The sequence below is a fragment of the Drosophila arizonae genome, chromosome 5, assembly GCF_054131065.1.
Source record: "Drosophila arizonae isolate 15081-1271.41 chromosome 5, UAZ_ARI_1.0, whole genome shotgun sequence".
NCBI classification, from domain to species: domain Eukaryota; kingdom Metazoa; phylum Arthropoda; class Insecta; order Diptera; family Drosophilidae; genus Drosophila; species Drosophila arizonae.
The window spans coordinates 3,622,809-3,639,751 of NC_142925.1; the positions used below are offsets into that span (position 1 = coordinate 3,622,809).

Sequence of the window (16,943 nt, forward strand, 5' to 3'; positions counted from 1 at the left end):
GCGAGCCGATAAATAATCATTTAGCATTAATTTCAAATAGTGCATTATGTCACAAGCGCGAGTGCAATGCCAGGCTTATTTCAAATGAAAGCGAAAGTATGTCAGCCCAGAGAAAGAGAAGCAGAGAGACAGAGTGAGCCAGGGAGATGGGGAGGGGGGAGCAGCTTGTCTGACAACTGAAGCGTGAAAGATTCTGTAAAGCTCGCATCTCACAACTGATAAATACAAAAGGCATTGGCATTGTGGCTGCACTTAACGCGCATGCGTGCCTCACTGCCTGGCCTGACTTGATGAGCGGATCGAAGAGCCAGCGAGGGGGCACTGAGAGGGGGGGGCCATCGTGAGGCAGTCCGCAACACACAGCTTTCCAGTCCAGTGGCTCAAAGTGAAATGGAAAGGCCGCTGTAGACGCGACGAAATGACAAAAAAATAAAAAACCTGGCGATGGCATGAAAAAAAAGCATAACTTTCACTAGAAACCAAAATCTCAAACGGCAGCTGAGACAACAGCAGCAACAATAAAAGCTGATTACAACAAGAGCAACAATAATTGGAAAACAGAACGGCTCACAGCTAACAGTTAGAGCCAGACAAAATACTAGGGTATCTAGGGATAGTCCACTGTTTGACATGAGGTAAAAGCTGAATTCAATTTTTGTAGAGTTATATGTACATATATTAAATATACTAGTTAGTTTTTATTTGATACATTAAAATATTTTTCATAAATATTTGTGTAATTTTCTCATTATTTATTTTATTTATATAACTTGTATATTTTCTAGTATTTTGTATTTCTGATATGATAATTTCCTTTAATTTTCTTTATATTTTCAAGCTAAATTTATTTTTAGAAAGTAAAAATAAAATAAAAAGAAAAAAAAGAAAAAAAGAAGTATTTTATTATTTAATTTATTTTTACTTTCTTTATGTCTAACCTTCTTTGTTCTTTTTTTTATTTTATATATTTGCTTAAAATGATTTTATATATGTATATATTTATTATTCACTTTATTAAATATTTTTTCATTAAATTTTTTTTATATTTAAATTTGCTGTTTTATTTTTAATATTTCTATTGAGAAGCAACTACATACCGTCCCCGCTCTCCTTTACTCATTTCCTTCCTTCATTACGTTACACATTTCATCAAAGAATCTACTCAATGCGCTCTCACTCGCTCCCTCACACCACAATAAATTTCAGATTGTAATGCGCCTATGTTTATTGTGAATTGTGCAGCTTTGGGCAGCTGTCGTCGCAGCGCTGAACTGCAATGCAATTTGAGCTGCAGCACAGTTACCCGACTCCAGATACAATATCTGTGAGTGACCAGACTCGCAGGGCTGGCCCGTGACTCATGTCGGGTAAATCAGCGTGAATGAAGCATGCGTAAGTCATATCGCAATAATATTCTCCAGACAGCCCTAGGCAGTTCCCCTGCATTGTCAAGCAAACAAAAAAGAAGAAGAATGGGAGAAAAAAAAAAACTGTCACTCAGTGAGTTCTGAGCCAGGCTTAAGTGCTGCAGCTCGCGCCCCCGCAGCCACTCTTCAACGGGGGTAGGCGTAAACTGTCTAAGCAAATGGCATTTGCCAAGGAAGTTATAAATTTGCTGCCAAAATAGAATTGTGTTGAGCCAAAGACCAAAAGCCGAAGCCAAAAGGATGAACGCGGGCGGGCAGACATCAACCGAGTAAGAGAGAGGAACAGAGGGGGCGCAGTAAGTCTAGCAAGAGGGGGGCAGTTTCTACGACTTGCAGTTGCATTTGCCGCAAAGCGTTCATTAAAGTCAAAGTCCCACAAACTTACGACAACGGCAAACGGCAACAAAACAGCATGAGGTATGGCTGCTGCAACAGTAGATGAACGAGAAATAGATACCCTGTGAAAGCTAAGGCATTGAAATGAATTGGAGTTTTAAGAGTTCTAGCTCTACCTAAAATCTATTATTCTATCATTTTTATCGCAAGGCTATTTATCGATATTTTAAATTATTGAATACAAAAAATTGATATCGCTACATATCGAATCGAATCAGAACCGTATTAACAATATTTATCGAGATATCAAAGAATATCGATAAACTACATAAATACTGTTAGATATGAATATGTGGCTTTATAATTTTTATCGACTACATATAATATATTGTATAAGATTTCATTATTTCATACCAGAAATTGTAACCACATTAAGAATTACTAAGCTTTATATCAATAGATCTATGCTTCTATCCAGTTCAAACGATCCAACTGCTGCGCTTTTACAGGGTATTAAGTACCTGAGCTGCATCTGTTGTGGGCTTCATTGAGAAAAAACCTTTTGGGACGTGCGTGCGCAATGATCGCTTGCAAGTTTTACGACCTTCTGCAACGCCCACAACGCTGCTAGAAGTGCGTACACTGAGAGAAATACAGCTGTGGCAATTAGAGTAGAGCTGCCAGAGCCGACAGACGTCAACAGAGCAAACCAAAAATAAAATGCAAAAAAAGAAAAGAATTGAGAACAAGCTGGCAAACGCCGACTCACGGCCCACACACGTCATGTCTCGAGGTACTGCAAGTACCTAAAGTAGGTAGATCAGAAAGAGAGAGAGAGAGAGAAAGAGAGGGGGAAAGCGTATAAGAGCGAGAGAGCTTTGCTGCAATTAGAAGTTCGCTTTGGGTGAGGTAATACTGGAGTGTGTAGTGCTTAATGGGAATTAATAATAAACATATATACATATGTATATGTATGTAAGTAGAGTTCGTCTCTTGAGTTGTACAGTGAACCGCATTGAACCGAAGCGCGTTCTGATTATGCGTCAATTTTCTTGAACTTTTTGTCAATTAGCTTCATTAACTGAATTGGGCAACGGAAATGGAAGGCGCAACTAACTATCTTGACCTCTTGGATCAAGGCGCAGCAAACGGCGCACAGTGGAATTTATCTATAAAGTCGCCGGACTTATCTGGCTCCGCTGGCCTTGTCGCCGTTATCACAGTCAAGCGAACAAATCTTATCGAACACACAAAATAAATATACATACATACGTATATGTTACATATATAGAGATACTGCACATATATAGAGTGTGAGTAATATTGGTATTCAATTAGTTATTATATATTTCCTGCATAGAAATTCCCAATGTCTAACGAAAATAAAGAGAAGAATAAAGGATAGAGAGCTAAACTAGGCTCTTGAGATATAGTTGATATAATGATATATGTATGTATAAAAAATGAGTTTATAATGAATGAGTATTATATGATCGTTTAATCTAAAAATAGCTCAAACGATAGCGATCGATTTTTAGGTAGTTACAGCAATAATATTTATAAATTTATCTTATTCCAGATAAGATAAACTGATATACATCCAAAAGTTTCTCTAATTTATGTTAATATATGTTCAAAGAACTCTGGCCGAATATCGTTACTTATGTATTCTGAGACAATAGGAGTAATTAGCGATATGATATATTAGAATCTGTTTTGCTTTGATATTGTGTACGTCAAATAACTCAAATCTATTTATTTTCTAATTGATTAGACTTCTAGCAATTGTAACAGGGTATGACAAAAGGGGGCACAGCCGCAGAGCCGAAAAAGGTTTCTTTCTCAGATCACAATCAGAAACAGAGCAATAATATCAAATGAACTCCAAGACTCAAAAGACCTGAGAGTCGAGTCGAGACTCCCGTGGTGTTTGCGGTTTGACAGCAGCCGTTAAAGGTATTGTCCTCCTTAACAGCACATCTCGCGATCTCTCTCTCTCTCACTCACTTTCTGGGTCTCTCGCTCTGTCACTCTCTATCTATTTGTGTGTTTGTTTATAAAAGGTGAGGAAAAGTGCCGAGTCTGACTCGGTCTTGACCTGCCCAGAGGCTCTATGCATGCGCGACTCTCTGTCAGCGAGCACTTGTGTCAACAAGTCGAACAGCAACAGACAAATTTTCTATTTGACTTTCAGTTATTTTCTTTCTTTTTCGTTTTTTGGAAGTAACAAATAGAAAACCCCCTCTGCGGCCCCTATTTAAAGAGTGACATTTGATAGCACAAGCGGTCAAATGTTGTCCAAGCAACAGGGCAACGATATCAATTTTCTATTTCCACAAATATATATACATATATGTAAATATGTATATATAGAAATACTTGAATATCTGTTAAGTGGAAGGCAGACAAGTGTCTGAGCACACTATTTATATATATATATATATATATATATATATATATATATATATATGTGTGTGTGTGTGTGTGTGGGTTATTGCCTTAAGTCTGCTAATGCAATGAAATTCGATTTAAAAAATGCATATTTAGACTTGACTAACTTCGTGGGCATTAATTGAAGGCCATGAAAATCGAAGAGAAAGGCGATACGCTAAAATTAGGCCTAGGCTATAAAAAAGTGACTGATTGCCTGACTAACAGGGAGTAAAAAAGAGAGAGAAATTAAATGCGAAGAATGAGATAGAGAGAGTAGCACATTAATTGGCTTTCCAAAAAATAATTGAAAAACAAAAATTAATTAAACCAAAGAACGTATATATAGTGAACAATCCAATTAAGACAGTAAATTCTATGGACGATAATTGCAGACTATAAAAATCGAGTAATAATTCGATTTATTATCTTGTATTACTATTATTTATAATTTTTTGACACTCGTTAAAAATAAGCTTCTTTGCTAATCAATAAACTTAATCTATATAATAAAGACTGGAAAACTGTAAGACTATCGAAAATAGACCGAAACCGAACGACTTTAACTAGCAAAGAGTGAATGAGAGAGGATATATGTGAGAGAGATGGAGAGAGTCTTTACGATTGATTTCATGACTGATTTCCAAAAAACAAAAAACCTAAGCTCACCTATTCGCAATCATTACGCACTAACAGTGTCATTTATAGCACACTGTCAAATCGCATTCACACACACACACACCTATATACCGACAGAGAAATGCTAACTAACAGTCCCTTTGTGAGTGACCGCCAGCACACTTGTACTGTTATCTAAGAGCGCAAAAAATTGCCATTAAGCGCAGTCGAACGAGCGTCGTAGTCGTATTTATATAAATTATGATTGTGTGACTAATGCACAATTGAATTATTGTTGGGCGAGAAACTGGCGGACGCACCCCACCCACCTCTTGGCACCTTTTGAATTCGCCCTCATTTGATTTGCAACAAAGACAAACAGCACGCGCTCTCAAAATGTTACCTTTATAACGGGGTCATAATTAAGACGCAGGCGATTAACATAAAATGGCAAAGTGGGAAAAGAAAAGACCAACAATATTTCAATTGCTCTCGGCTGGGTGGCTCAAACGCAATTTGGGTCAAAAATTTTGAGGCAACAAAAATTATGTATTATCATTAAATTTCATTACAAGCCGCGCACGAATCGAGAAAAATGCAAAAAAAAAAACGAAAACAGCGCAAAAATCATGGAACTGGAAACCGTTACAGCAAAACGCACTTCAACTCAAGTGTACAGTTATAGTGACGACGACGCCAGCGACGACTGCAGCCAACAAAAACAAAACCAGGCCTCTGTCTGCCTGTGCTCTCCTCTGTGTATACGCTTGCGCGTGTGTTAGTGTCTGCCATTTTTGGGCAGAGGGAGACAGACAATCGAAATGCTAAAACATGCGAAAATGCGTACGCCTACCTCCCCAGACAGAACCTTGCCACACGCCACACCAAAGATGAACGAGTGTTGCGAACTCAGAATAAGCGCAGAAAAAAGCTAAATCGCTAATTTTGCATACTTCCCAAGCTAGAATCGGCTATGGGTAATGCATAAATAAAAGCTAGGATAAAAGCTAACAATGTAAACTGCTCAAGCACTAGCTATTTTTGGCTATGAGCTAGCACAGCCGACACTGAAAGGAAAACGGCTAGATTCGGCAATAAGCGCCGCTGACAACACTGCACTGATTGGAATGCACATAACGGCTCATGTCACATGCTCATCTCTGACAGTGCAGTCCTGCTGCGCTGAGTCATCAAAGTGATGATAATTATGATGAGGATGATGATCATGGAGGCAAGTGATTGGTGGCAGGTTCAACGAACTATGTGGCATCGTACTTACCAAAAAAGTCCTCCCAGGTGTCCGAATCGGATTCCATCTTGGCTACTGCTGCTGCTGGTGCTGCTGCTTCTGCTGCTGCTCCTGTTGCAGTTGATTTATGTTCGCAATGCCTTGTTTGGTATTTGGTCTGTGTCCAAATTTAGCCAAAGATTGCGTGGCTGGTTTTATTCTCTCTTTCTATTCTTCTCTTATTTCTTTTGGCTGGTTTTGGGTGTTTTATAGGTGCTTAGATATCCTATCTAGCTGTCCATAGACTCTTTTGCTTAGTCGCTGCGCAAATGACTTCACCCGGCATTGCTTTAGCCAAAAGCAAAAAGCTACTTCAATCAATGGTCTACCGATAAGATAAACACACACATGTAGACACTCACACACACACGCGGGCGCAAATATAAGAGTTTTACACTGTGCAAAACGTCTTTGGTTTCTATCTTATCTGCTGCTGCTATGCGGAGCAGAGCAAATACCTAATAAGTACGCAATTTAGACTTTAGGTGCAGTGCAACAGCTGTTATACATAAATACAAACATACGCACACAGCCACAGGCAGACATGCACACACACGTTCGCGCACACTTAACTGTTAGATCAAATCCACTTGTAGAATTCTCAGAATTTCGCGTATGACTAAACCGGCTGTGAACTTTGCCTGGCCACATGAATATTTTCAATATTGAAAACTTTGCTGTTGCTGTTATTGGTTGTTGTTGTTGTTTGGCTGAACAGGTAAGAAAACTCTTCGTATAACAAAAAATTACGCTAATTGCAAAATATCAATCTGAAGATGCACTTGAAATGAACGCGCTTCGCTGACTTTCCAGTCTCACCTTCGCACCGTTACTTCTAAATGTGGAAAACACTCTCGCACACAGCAACAAAACACTTCCAAGCGTTGCACGCACGCGCGCTAAACCACGACGACGGCGACTGTGATCATAACAAATGACCGCTGCACCAACTCACCCACACGACGTTTCGAAGCGAACTGAATTCGCGTTTTTGGAGCCGACACAATTCGATAGTCTCTTATACGAATTTATAAGTTCTAAACACGTTCGGCTTAACGGTCGCTCTTTATTGTTTTTCTCGCTGTTGATCAAATTCAATTTTGTATACCAATTGGAGCTATTACTGTTGCCTCTTACTGTTATTTACCTTTGTTTGTTTAATAAGAGTTTTAATTTTAATATTGTGCAATTGTTGTGCTCAAATGGTATTGTTATGATCGAATCTGATCTGTTACTAGCAGCACAGCTAACAGTTTCTGTTATTGATGGCCGTTACAAAAATCGAATGTTAAACTCAAAATGGCTCTGCTATACATGTTGAATGCAATTATTTAACTTTAGAGAGCATTGTTATTGTTAGCATTTATTGAAAAGCGAAAAACATTAGGCTTAAAATTATACTGTTGAATATTAAACATAAAATAATTCAACACAGTGTGCCACATACATTATATATTATATAGATATACACTCATGTGGTAACAAATTCGTATACATGCATTTAATATATAATACTTTTGTGCGCTTTGGTAAAAATTTAAGCTAGACAGCAGTTTTCACACAGATTCCAGTAAGAAATCACAATCCAGGCAAAATAAATTTCCACTGAAATTCAAAGAAACGAAAATAAATATATACATTTTTCATTTTATCGTTATCCCGTGTCTAAACGTGCCCAAAATAATGAATAATCCTATGACGCCGAGTAATATTGCGCCATCAACAGCCATTATCCATACGCACAGGACAAAAGCGAAAAATAACGATATGCACACTATATAAAAGGACAGTTGCACGAGAAAGCATTTATGCTGTAAAAATAATCATTTTTATTACAGTCATATATATTTATTAATCAAAAACTTACAAATGCAACACCTAAAAGTAGGAGTATTTTGGCTGTTAAATATATGAGTAGAAATATTATTGCCAAAATTGCCCATACTAAAAATATATGTGCAAGTCTCGCAATGGCAATAGCAAGACCAATAATGGCGAATATAACGCCCGATACTCCAATAATTATACTTCCGTTGTAAAGAGATATACAGCAGAGAAACCCACTTTTAGAATAACACATTTTAATACAAATTACATCACATAAAATTTCGAATTTAATTTTATTTGACTGTTGGCGGGCAGCTATCTGTTCGATCGAATTTTCAGATAGCTATCGTACATATTTTACTATGCTGTGCATATCGAAACCAAATGGTTGTATATACTCGATAGTTGGGTGACCATGCCATGTACAGTATCGATACCATGCGCTTACAACTACTCGATAATTTGTAAGCAATGGACAACAATGAAATTAAGGACAATTTATGCCCGCCAGCTACGAAAAAAATCAAAATTGACAATTTTGGCATAAAAGCAATACTCTCCGATGACTACAAAAAGGACATAGAGCTGATGCAGGTGCACAGCTGTCAATTGGAGAGTAAACAACAGCTGCAAGCAGTCATCAAAGAGCTCGCCCTGAAGCTGCCACATTTCCAGCATTTGAAGCGCGTTCATGACAGGAATGTGTTAATATGTCCATCAGATGATATTAAAGAGACACTAGAGCAGCACTTGAAGCTACATCAGATCTCCGATAATGTTTTAAAGGCCCTCTGCCGCAATGTGAATGTAATTGAGGTGCCTGCCAGTTCGGCCAAGCTGCGTGTGCAATACGAAAAAATGAGCAAATTTTGGCCATGCAAATTTCATCCGGATAAATATGCCGAATCCTTGCAGAATGGCAGTAATTTTACAGACAGTCAAAGGGCATACCACAAACGAATGGCCGAGCTGCTATGGAAGCTATCGAAGGATGTGAGCAAGGGACAAAATGTGGGCATTTGCGTAGATCCACGAAGGCCGAGCATTGTCGCCATAGCAGGTGAGGAAGTGAACCCAAGTCACTGATAGCTTGATCCTCAGCGATTTCTTTCGCAGCTGCAGGCGACGGCAGCAGTCATCAGCATTGCGTAATGTGGCTGGTGGATCATGTAGCGCGCAGTCAACGTGGCGGCGCCTGGCAATCGGATGTGGAATTCGTCAAAGACGAACCGCACACAAAGAGCACCTTGAGTGGCTTGCCACAAATCTTTTACGACTATCTAAAGCAAGACGCAGCTTGCCAGGATTTAAGCCTGGGCGCTGAGCTGCCCAGGCGAGAGGAGCAGCAGCAGCAGTCAGAGCCAGTTGTTGAGGATATCCATGCTGATAATCTATGCAAATACGGTCCTTACTTGTGCACCGGCTACGATGTCTACTTGCTGCGTGAGCCCTGCCTGATGTGCTCCATGGCGCTGGTGCACAGTCGCGTCAAACGCATCTTCTTCCTCGAGCAATCCGAGAATGGCGCACTGACCAGCAAATTCCAGTTGCACGCAGTCAAGGAACTGAATCATCACTACGAAGTCTTCCAATTTACGATGTGACAAAGCTGCTTCAAGAAAAACTTTTGATTCTTTTACTAGTTTAATGCAGTGAATAGATATTTTGTGTAGATCTTTAGATCAACGTCTCGATTCGTGGTGCGTTGAATTCCACTCGTGGGTTCGATTGACGCGTGGGCGTGGAGATCAGTCCCAGCAGCTGGCAATCAGCCTCGAGTATAGTTATATCCTTGCTGGAGCCGAGGAATCGAGTGGATAGCTCCAGATCCTTGACGCGCAGACGAACGCGTGCGCCGCGCACATAGTCGCTAGACAAACAGAATTTTATAACGATTTAAGCATAAATAAAATACTTATTTGATATATACTATTTGATATAAATATGCATATAAATTAGTATTTGCTCTCACCTGCCATTCCTCGCGGGTCGCGTGCACACACAATGAAACTTCCAGCCAAAATCTATATACAAGTCATCGCCGACAACGTGAAAGATTTTACCACTGACAACTTTGCCCTCCGGATCGCCCAGCTACAAAAATTAACGAGATTACATAAACATTGACTAGAATATCCAAATGCTACCTACATCAATAAACTTGGAGTTGCGCAGCAGTGAAGCAAAACTCTGATTGTCCACGGGCTCGGGCTCCGGCTCCACTGGCGCCGTATATCTCTCAAAGGCACGCGCGAATCCTCCCTTGGCCGTATTTTCTTCCGGCTGTGTCTCGCTCACATTTTTATCGCTCGTCGTCGTTCCTTCAGTGCTGAACAAGCGCTGTGTGGCGGATAGCTGGCGGCTCCAATTGCAAACATTCGCTTGCATTGTGTAGGTGCCAAGTTTACGCAGCAGCGACATTCTTTTTATTTATAAATTAGAAAAATAATAAGAATTACTACACAGGTAATGCTGCAACTAAGCCGATAGAATACAAATCCAGGTCATCGACCCGCCGCCACTCGCAGCCAAAACAGCTGACATCCCAATTCATTTTATCGATAAGCAGACTATTATCGTTACGAATTACAAAACACGCTGTCTAGCCGGGCAGCATATTACTATTTTATACACTTCATATATTACGAAATCAGCAGTTGCAGTTGCAGACTTTAATCCATAATTAATAATAATGATACAACAACAGCGCCAACGTGTAGAGTCAGCCGTGACCGAGCTCATCGATGACATGGACAAGTCGCATTTACGCAAAATGCAGGTACTTACTCCAATACGAATCCAATTGGAAATGTACTCATCGATGTTTTCCTGTTCTTTCTAACAGACGGACATGCATCTGTGTGCGGCAAAATGTTGCCAAGACGGGACCTCAAGCGTGGACAGTGTGCAGCGCTGCGTCGATCGTTGCTCAGCGCCCATGACAAGGGCGCAAAACTACGTGCAGCACGAGTTGGGCGAATTTCAGGGACGACTTCAACGTTGCGTCATGGTGAGCTACATACAATACATAAGACGAGAGAGCGAGCGCTGGAGAGTTAATTGCAACAAGTTTCATTTCTAGCAATGCAACGATGATGTTAAAGTGAAAATGCCACCCAATCCAAACGAGGATCAGATAGCCAAGTTTACGGATCAGTTCGAAAGATGCGCCATACAATGTGTCGACAAGCACGTTGGCCTCATACCCAATCTAATGAAGACAATGAAATCGGTTCTAGCCAAGGGACCCGACGCCATACCGCAAGTCTAAGTCTAAGTCCTGTGCATATATGTGCTATAGCATATATGTGGTGTAAGATAGATGCTATAGTGCATATATGCTGCATTTAATTGTTGAGCTCCCTTTTCTGAAATGTATTGTTAACTAAAAGAAAAACATAAAACCCCTTTAAGCACGCTAATTAAAGCCAGGTTTATGGCGCCTAAACTGAACAGAAAACGTCTTTTATATTTTTAAATAAAAAATCCAGCAGAAAAAGAAGCTGGAGCAGAAAAACTGGCAGTCAGGAAGAGGAGCTAGAGCGTTCTATATGTAAGAAAGAGAGATAGAGAGAGAGTATAAAAGTTTGGACATACTTATATGAAAGTTAATTAACATGATCATTCAGCTCTCAGAGAGTCTCTTTCCTTCTCTCTCTCTCCCTTTTATCTTCATTATTTGATCCCTAGGGATCTTGAGCAATAGAGAAATATATGTACATACATATATCATTATACACTATATCAGTAAACACTTGAACCCCAAACAACGTTTGCTTTGCTATTATTCACATCACTGAAAACAATTTATATATTACATAGATTCAAACAAATAGATCTAAGAAAATATATATACATATATCCATATACTTATACATTTATGTATATACACCAAGTTTTACGTAGTTTTGTTTTCAAAATTCTTTAAATAAACCTAAAAAAAAAAAAAAAAAAAATGGTGGATCAACAGAAGCGACGTCTGGAGGGCGCCATTAGCGACATGATCGAGGACATGTATCGCTCCCATCTGCGGCGCATGCAGGTGAGCTTCAAGCGAATATATCAGTATAGATATATATTTTAAAAATCGAATTTCCTAGTCCATAATGCATCGGTGCGCCGCCACCTGCTGCGACGATGAGCGCGGCACCTTGGACAGCGTGCAACGTTGCATTGAGAAGTGCGCCTCGCCCCTAATGGATGCCCAGGACTATTTGCAGAACGAGCTGGGACAGTTCCAAAGCCATTTGCAGGGCTGTGTCAAGGTGAGAGAATTGAACGGCACAGGTGAATAGCTGAACAGCTTCAAGGAGATCGAAGGATGGAGCTATAAAAGAGATCTGTGTTGCTTAGTGATATACTACAGATAGAAGAGACCAGTCTTTCAATTTTAGATTATTCATAGAGACATTTTGATGCCAGGCAGAGGAAACAGCTTAAAGTACAGCTAGGAAAGGCTTTAGTTTTAAGAGAGATCGTATTCATATCAATGATCTATCATTTTTAAGACTTTGTCAAGGTAAGAGAAATGAACTGTTCACCTATTGGGAACAGATTCAAGATAATCTAAGGATCTAGTTAGTAAATATAGCTACTATATTTAGATATACACTCTATGGAAATTTGATTGCCAAGATATTGTATAGCCTAAACTTATAGATTAATTTGTCAGCTGTACCTTATATCTATATATTGCATATAAGTAACATTAAGTATAGCCATAACTTCATAATATGAAACTTATGAGGACATTCATTCATAAAGGTACAGTTCGTACCATAAAAATCTCATGTTTATGCAAATAGCTCAGTTTAATATAGTATAATAGAAAAGTATCTAGAGATATATCTACATTGAATTATTTAGGAAATACTCTTTTCTTATCTTTATCAATATACTCAGCACTAAATTGTATATATTTACAAATCCTTTAATAATTCCCCTAGGAATGCAATAGCGATGCCCGTTCGAAGCTGCCCAGCAATCCCAACGAACACGATATGTCGCGATCCAGACACTTGTTCGAGGTGTGCACCGGTAACTGTGTGGACAAGCACATCAATCTGCTGCCCGGTCTGATGAAGAACATACAGAAGACACTCGACAGGGGTGTGCCGAAGAGATCGCATTTGCGTGATCAAAAGAGTGCGGATGCTTAACAGCAGAAGAAACCATCAATGATCAGTTCTCGATGATCATATATCATATCATAGCACATTATCAATCAATGATGTCCTGCTGGCAGCACGAATTGATGCTTTGCAGGGGCTACACACGATCAGTGATCAGCGAAGGATCCTTCGAATCGACGTTAGGAAACCAATTCGAGTTCTTTTATTTCTATCTATTTTCCGGTATTTGTGTATGTGTCCATATGAATTAAATCGAATCATATAAGGAAAAACAAAACCGCTAACTCGTGCTAAATTCGAAACTATGTATGTATGTGTACGTGGAACATGATAAGCATTGGGGGGGTTCAAGGCGCCATAGATAAGACTTGTTTTCTAGTTTAAAGTATTTTTGTTATTCAGTTAATGTAACTTAATTTAACATTTTTGGTATAGCTAAGAGCTTAACAACTAATAATAGGAGACTTAAATATATATGAGTATATATATATCTATGTGTGTTTGTAGTCTATTGCTCATTGGCTTTGTTGCGTACGCCGTATTTACTCCAGAACGTAACCTTGGCTGGTATCTTCTTGCCATTGCTCTGGAAGATGTTGCACATATCGAAGGGCGGACAGTAGAGATGCAGCGAGACCGAGGTGTCCGTATGGCTGGGATTCTCCACGCGATGCAGCCCCAAGTTATCTGAAGTGGGTTAAAAGGAAAACCGTTAAGGAATGACTTGATTAGGGCAGTGCATGAGGCACTCACCATTTATGTAGGCCACATCATTGACTGGTATGGGCTTATCGCCGATCTCCACCAGCTCGTGATCGTTGATGTGTTGGTGATCCTGCTGCTGCTGCTGCTGCTCCTCATCGCCGCCCCGGTTCGGATACCGATAGCGTTTCTCTCGCAGCTCACCCTTCAGCATCTTCATGAAGCAATGCGAGTCCGCGTGATCGTGCACCGATGAGCTGTGACCCTCACCCCAGCAGAGTATCAACAGATTGAACTTCCCATTGCCGGCATCGACCAGATTTCTCGTATACGTGTAACGATCGAATTTGGCATATTTACGCCATTCCTTGGGATTCGATTTGTAGGCGAGCATCAGATGATTCACCATCTCGATGTTCACATAGTTCGCGTCGAATTCGCGATGCAATGCCGATATCAGATCCGGCAAACTATCCACGGCGGGTCCAAACTTTAATGGTTTCTCCAGCGCGCAATAGTAATGCGTCGCCTGGCGCAAATATTTCTCCTGATCGATATTATCGATCTCCCCATCGATCTTGGACAAAGCCATTTTACACTTGCTTTGATTCACCTGAGATTCAGAGATGTACGAATTTTCTGTTAATATAATTGCCATATATACATACATATATACCATATAATCTGTCTACGATCAATGGAAAAATTTCTGATTTATAGTATTTTAATCGCTGTAAACTTACTTCTTGATTGATTTAAATGAATTGAGTGTTCGTGATAGAGTTATCAATAGCGCTATTGAACTATGCTTAGAATCAGCTCTGTCTTTATTTTCTTTCTATATATATATATGGGAATATATTGCAATGTAGCTGCTCTCGTACCACTTGGCTCAACCGACTGATTGCGAATGCGTCTGTCAGTCAATAAACCGAATATTTTCTTATAAAGAATATATACGTAAGATCTCACCCCTGACTCTTATCTCTAAAATGAGCGATCTCTGAGCTATGGCCATGTTTATAATATATGTTGCCAGGAGCTCAACATCTGGCATGGGCGGCAGCCTCCGCCTCCGCCTCCTCCGAAACCTGAACAAAAATCACCATTTTTGACACCCAAATTTCAAGAGATTTGGTATTCTCCCAATTCAGCTTCACTGATAAGCAAAAAAATGTCTTCAAACTCTTGTTGTTTCGACTGACGCATGCCATCTGATCATGTACTGTCTATATATACATATATGCATACATTGTTATAAATATTGCGGGTATTCACTGTAGAAACTGACTTAGTCTATCAGTTGATATTTCTATCTGCGTCATTTCTAGAATCTTTTTCTATGGATTTCCTCGGCTTAAGAGTCAAGCCCCATTTTTTAAACATATTGTTTTTTTTTTTTTTTTTTTTTTTTTGCTTTAGTTAAATAGTTTTAGATTGGGAAAGGCTTGTGAATGGAGAGCTATAAAGTTACTGCTATAGATATATAAATAGCCATATATGACTATATATAGCTACAGAGCTCTACCTTTCAGCAGATTGGAAAACATCTTACATAATCTGACTTTATATGAAAACAAAGTATATTAAACGCGTCTATTCATAGATAACGTTACTAAATACAAAACACGTCAGGTTTAGGTTTACAAAAATAGGAAATATTGTCTCTAGAAATACGAAAATAGCGCTCGAGGGCTTACTTAATTGAGAGAGCCATATATCTTGTAAGGTAGATGAATATGCTGTCTTTACTATGTGAACGAGTATCAGAAATTGTGTACCTAACCTCACAAAATATATATCTGTTAAAGTTAAGCTCAAAGTGAAAATAATAATCCAAAATTTTCAAATTGTGTTAAATAAGTATTTAAGTCTATTACAAATATTTATGAATTTCAAAAATTTTAAACCATTCTATAGGCCATCCGCACTCTGTATGTAAGCCACGAGTCCCGCTTAAGCATTTTAATGAGCCTATTAAAAACACTTGATATTGCGACGTGCCTCCATTGCGTATAGTAAAGCTCAAATTGATAGATTTCTTTATGCATATGTATATGAATGGTAATTAAATGCTGTCACGGCTATAGCTATGGCCATTAGCCAATTTTGAAGATTTGAAGAAAAAACACAAGAGATTTTGCAACGTTTTTTCAAATGCAAAACAACTTTCGCAACGAGTTACGAGAAAGAGCAACAAAGGAAACTGCAATTAGTGAATACTCCATAAAATTGATGCAACTTATAAATAACCAAAGGTATTTGTATAACTTTAAAAGGATTTTAACTTAAATTGTATGCAAAAGTTCACGCTTACCATATTGCTTTCCTTTTTGTTAAAACTTTTACTGCCAAACGTAGTTAAAAATATAATTTTAGTAGTATTATGCACTGCACTGCAACACTGTCTTCAAACTCTGGCCAGTTGTATGCGCGTTCGGCTGTTTTCTGTGCGCATTTTGGATATCTTTCACCAATTTATGTGAATCCGTTGGCCCATACCAAAACGTCACTTCGTTTCACTCAAAACGCAATTTGAGTGAAATGCTACGGACTCGATTGGCATTTTGAGCGCTTTCAAGGCATCGTTGACGCCGCCGTCGCTGTCACCGCCGCCGGCTATGGCAGCCATTGCTGCTGCTTGCTGCTGTTGTTTTTGTTATTTGCATATTTCTTGCTGCTCTTTCTTCGTATTTGTCTACGTTTTTTTTTTGTCACGCTGAGTCGCGGAGTTATTGTGGTTGTTTCTGCTGTCAGCTTCGGCTTTGTTTGTGTTTCGTTGAGCCATTGTTGTTGCAGCGTTCGCCTTTAACAGCTATTAATTATGTAGACTCGCTGCTGCTGCTGCTGTTATTGTTGTTTTTCGATATTTGCAGAAGAAAGCAGTTATCATCGGCTCAGTGGGTAGCCAAACCTTAAGTGATTAACCGTTGCTGCTGTTGTTGGTTTTTGCCTAGGGTCAAATGCCGTTTGAGACCAACATTATGTATGTCAAGTGTTTTGTTATTGTCATTTTTGTACATTTCATGAATGCTAGCTAACAATCAGGTAACGGTAAAATTGCTGTACACGTGCTTGGGCTTAAGAAAGCAGATCCTGCTGATTTCCAAAATTAAATTAAATTTTCCGTAATCTATTTTTAAGCCATTTAACCTTAAGAACAGCATTTGCCATTTAGCATGA

At 39.2% G+C, this 16,943-nt stretch overlaps 6 protein-coding genes across 9 annotated transcripts in view; 3 read left to right on the plus strand and 3 right to left on the minus strand.

Annotated features, from left to right (window-relative positions):
• Positions 1–7,106, minus strand: part of GEFmeso (Guanine nucleotide exchange factor in mesoderm) — an 80,606-nt gene extending 73,500 nt beyond the window's left edge. The window contains exon 1 of the mRNA XM_018010114.2: positions 6,091–7,106. Within this exon, the coding sequence (XP_017865603.1) occupies positions 6,091–6,127 (37 nt within the window). The 5' untranslated portion in view covers positions 6,128–7,106. The remainder of the gene's footprint in view (positions 1–6,090) is intronic.
• Positions 7,107–8,397: 1,291 nt separating this feature from the next.
• LOC108615569 (tRNA-specific adenosine-34 deaminase regulatory subunit adat3) lies at positions 8,398–9,855 on the plus strand. Of its 2 annotated transcripts, none has more exons than XM_018010130.2 (2): positions 8,398–8,986; positions 9,043–9,855. In XM_018010130.2, exons 1-2 carry the CDS (start codon positions 8,398–8,400, stop codon positions 9,528–9,530), a joined length of 1,077 nt encoding a protein of 358 aa, XP_017865619.1. In that variant the 3' UTR covers positions 9,531–9,855. The 2 variants fall into 2 exon arrangements, with proteins under 2 accessions (XP_017865619.1, XP_017865620.1); XM_018010131.2 differs by having other exon boundaries at positions 9,049–9,855.
• On the minus strand, positions 9,552–10,452 carry mRpS28 (mitochondrial ribosomal protein S28). Its single transcript, XM_018010142.2, has 3 exons — positions 10,078–10,452; positions 9,899–10,020; positions 9,552–9,796 (listed from the first exon to the last, which is right to left on the minus strand). Exons 1-3 carry the CDS (start codon positions 10,345–10,347, stop codon positions 9,604–9,606), a joined length of 585 nt encoding a protein of 194 aa, XP_017865631.1. The 5' UTR covers positions 10,348–10,452; the 3' UTR covers positions 9,552–9,603.
• Positions 10,453–10,476: 24 nt separating this feature from the next.
• Positions 10,477–11,386, plus strand: LOC108615580 (TIM double twin CX3C motif protein). Its single transcript, XM_018010147.2, has 3 exons — positions 10,477–10,705; positions 10,772–10,936; positions 11,009–11,386. The coding sequence occupies exons 1-3, from the start codon at positions 10,619–10,621 to the stop codon at positions 11,195–11,197; spliced, it is 441 nt and encodes a 146-aa protein (XP_017865636.1). The 5' UTR covers positions 10,477–10,618; the 3' UTR covers positions 11,198–11,386.
• Positions 11,387–11,555: 169 nt separating this feature from the next.
• Positions 11,556–13,335, plus strand: LOC108615578 (TIM double twin CX3C motif protein). The gene is made up of 3 exons (XM_018010144.2): positions 11,556–11,968; positions 12,027–12,191; positions 12,873–13,335. Exons 1-3 carry the CDS (start codon positions 11,882–11,884, stop codon positions 13,083–13,085), a joined length of 465 nt encoding a protein of 154 aa, XP_017865633.1. The 5' UTR covers positions 11,556–11,881; the 3' UTR covers positions 13,086–13,335.
• A 91-nt stretch (positions 13,336–13,426) lies between these two features.
• Positions 13,427–16,230, minus strand: LOC108615575 (cysteine dioxygenase type 1). 3 transcript variants are annotated; one of them, XM_089470640.1, is made up of 3 exons: positions 16,078–16,230; positions 13,812–14,373; positions 13,427–13,745 (listed from the first exon to the last, which is right to left on the minus strand). In XM_089470640.1, the coding sequence occupies exons 1-3, from the start codon at positions 16,078–16,080 to the stop codon at positions 13,567–13,569; spliced, it is 744 nt and encodes a 247-aa protein (XP_089326766.1). In that variant the 5' UTR covers positions 16,081–16,230; the 3' UTR covers positions 13,427–13,566. The 3 variants fall into 3 exon arrangements, with proteins under 3 accessions (XP_089326766.1, XP_089326767.1, XP_017865630.1); XM_089470641.1 differs by lacking the exon at positions 16,078–16,230 and adding an exon at positions 14,429–14,697; XM_018010141.2 differs by lacking the exon at positions 16,078–16,230 and adding an exon at positions 14,504–14,696.
• Positions 16,231–16,943: the final 713 nt, after the last annotated feature.

Bases quoted from the DNA above. Each gene is read 5' to 3' on its own strand.
- LOC108615569 (XM_018010130.2), top strand. From the start codon at position 8,398: ATGGACAACAATGAAATTAAGGACAATTTATGCCCGCCAGCTACGAAA. The intron at 8,987-9,042 runs GTGAGGAAGTGA...TTTCTTTCGCAG, and splicing joins GAGCATTGTCGCCATAGCAG to CTGCAGGCGACGGCAGCAGT.
- mRpS28 (XM_018010142.2), bottom strand. From the start codon at position 10,347: ATGTCGCTGCTGCGTAAACTTGGCACCTACACAATGCAAGCGAATGTT. The intron at 10,021-10,077 runs GTAGGTAGCATT...TAATTTTTGTAG, and splicing joins GCAACTCCAAGTTTATTGAT to CTGGGCGATCCGGAGGGCAA. The intron at 9,797-9,898 runs GTGAGAGCAAAT...CTGTTTGTCTAG, and splicing joins CGACCCGCGAGGAATGGCAG to CGACTATGTGCGCGGCGCAC.
- LOC108615580 (XM_018010147.2), top strand. From the start codon at position 10,619: ATGATACAACAACAGCGCCAACGTGTAGAGTCAGCCGTGACCGAGCTC. The intron at 10,706-10,771 runs GTACTTACTCCA...TCTTTCTAACAG, and splicing joins CGCATTTACGCAAAATGCAG to ACGGACATGCATCTGTGTGC. The intron at 10,937-11,008 runs GTGAGCTACATA...TTTCATTTCTAG, and splicing joins GACTTCAACGTTGCGTCATG to CAATGCAACGATGATGTTAA.
- LOC108615578 (XM_018010144.2), top strand. From the start codon at position 11,882: ATGGTGGATCAACAGAAGCGACGTCTGGAGGGCGCCATTAGCGACATG. The intron at 11,969-12,026 runs GTGAGCTTCAAG...CGAATTTCCTAG, and splicing joins CCCATCTGCGGCGCATGCAG to TCCATAATGCATCGGTGCGC. The intron at 12,192-12,872 runs GTGAGAGAATTG...TAATTCCCCTAG, and splicing joins ATTTGCAGGGCTGTGTCAAG to GAATGCAATAGCGATGCCCG.
- LOC108615575 (XM_089470640.1), bottom strand. The intron at 13,746-13,811 runs GTGAGTGCCTCA...AACCCACTTCAG, and splicing joins TGATGTGGCCTACATAAATG to ATAACTTGGGGCTGCATCGC.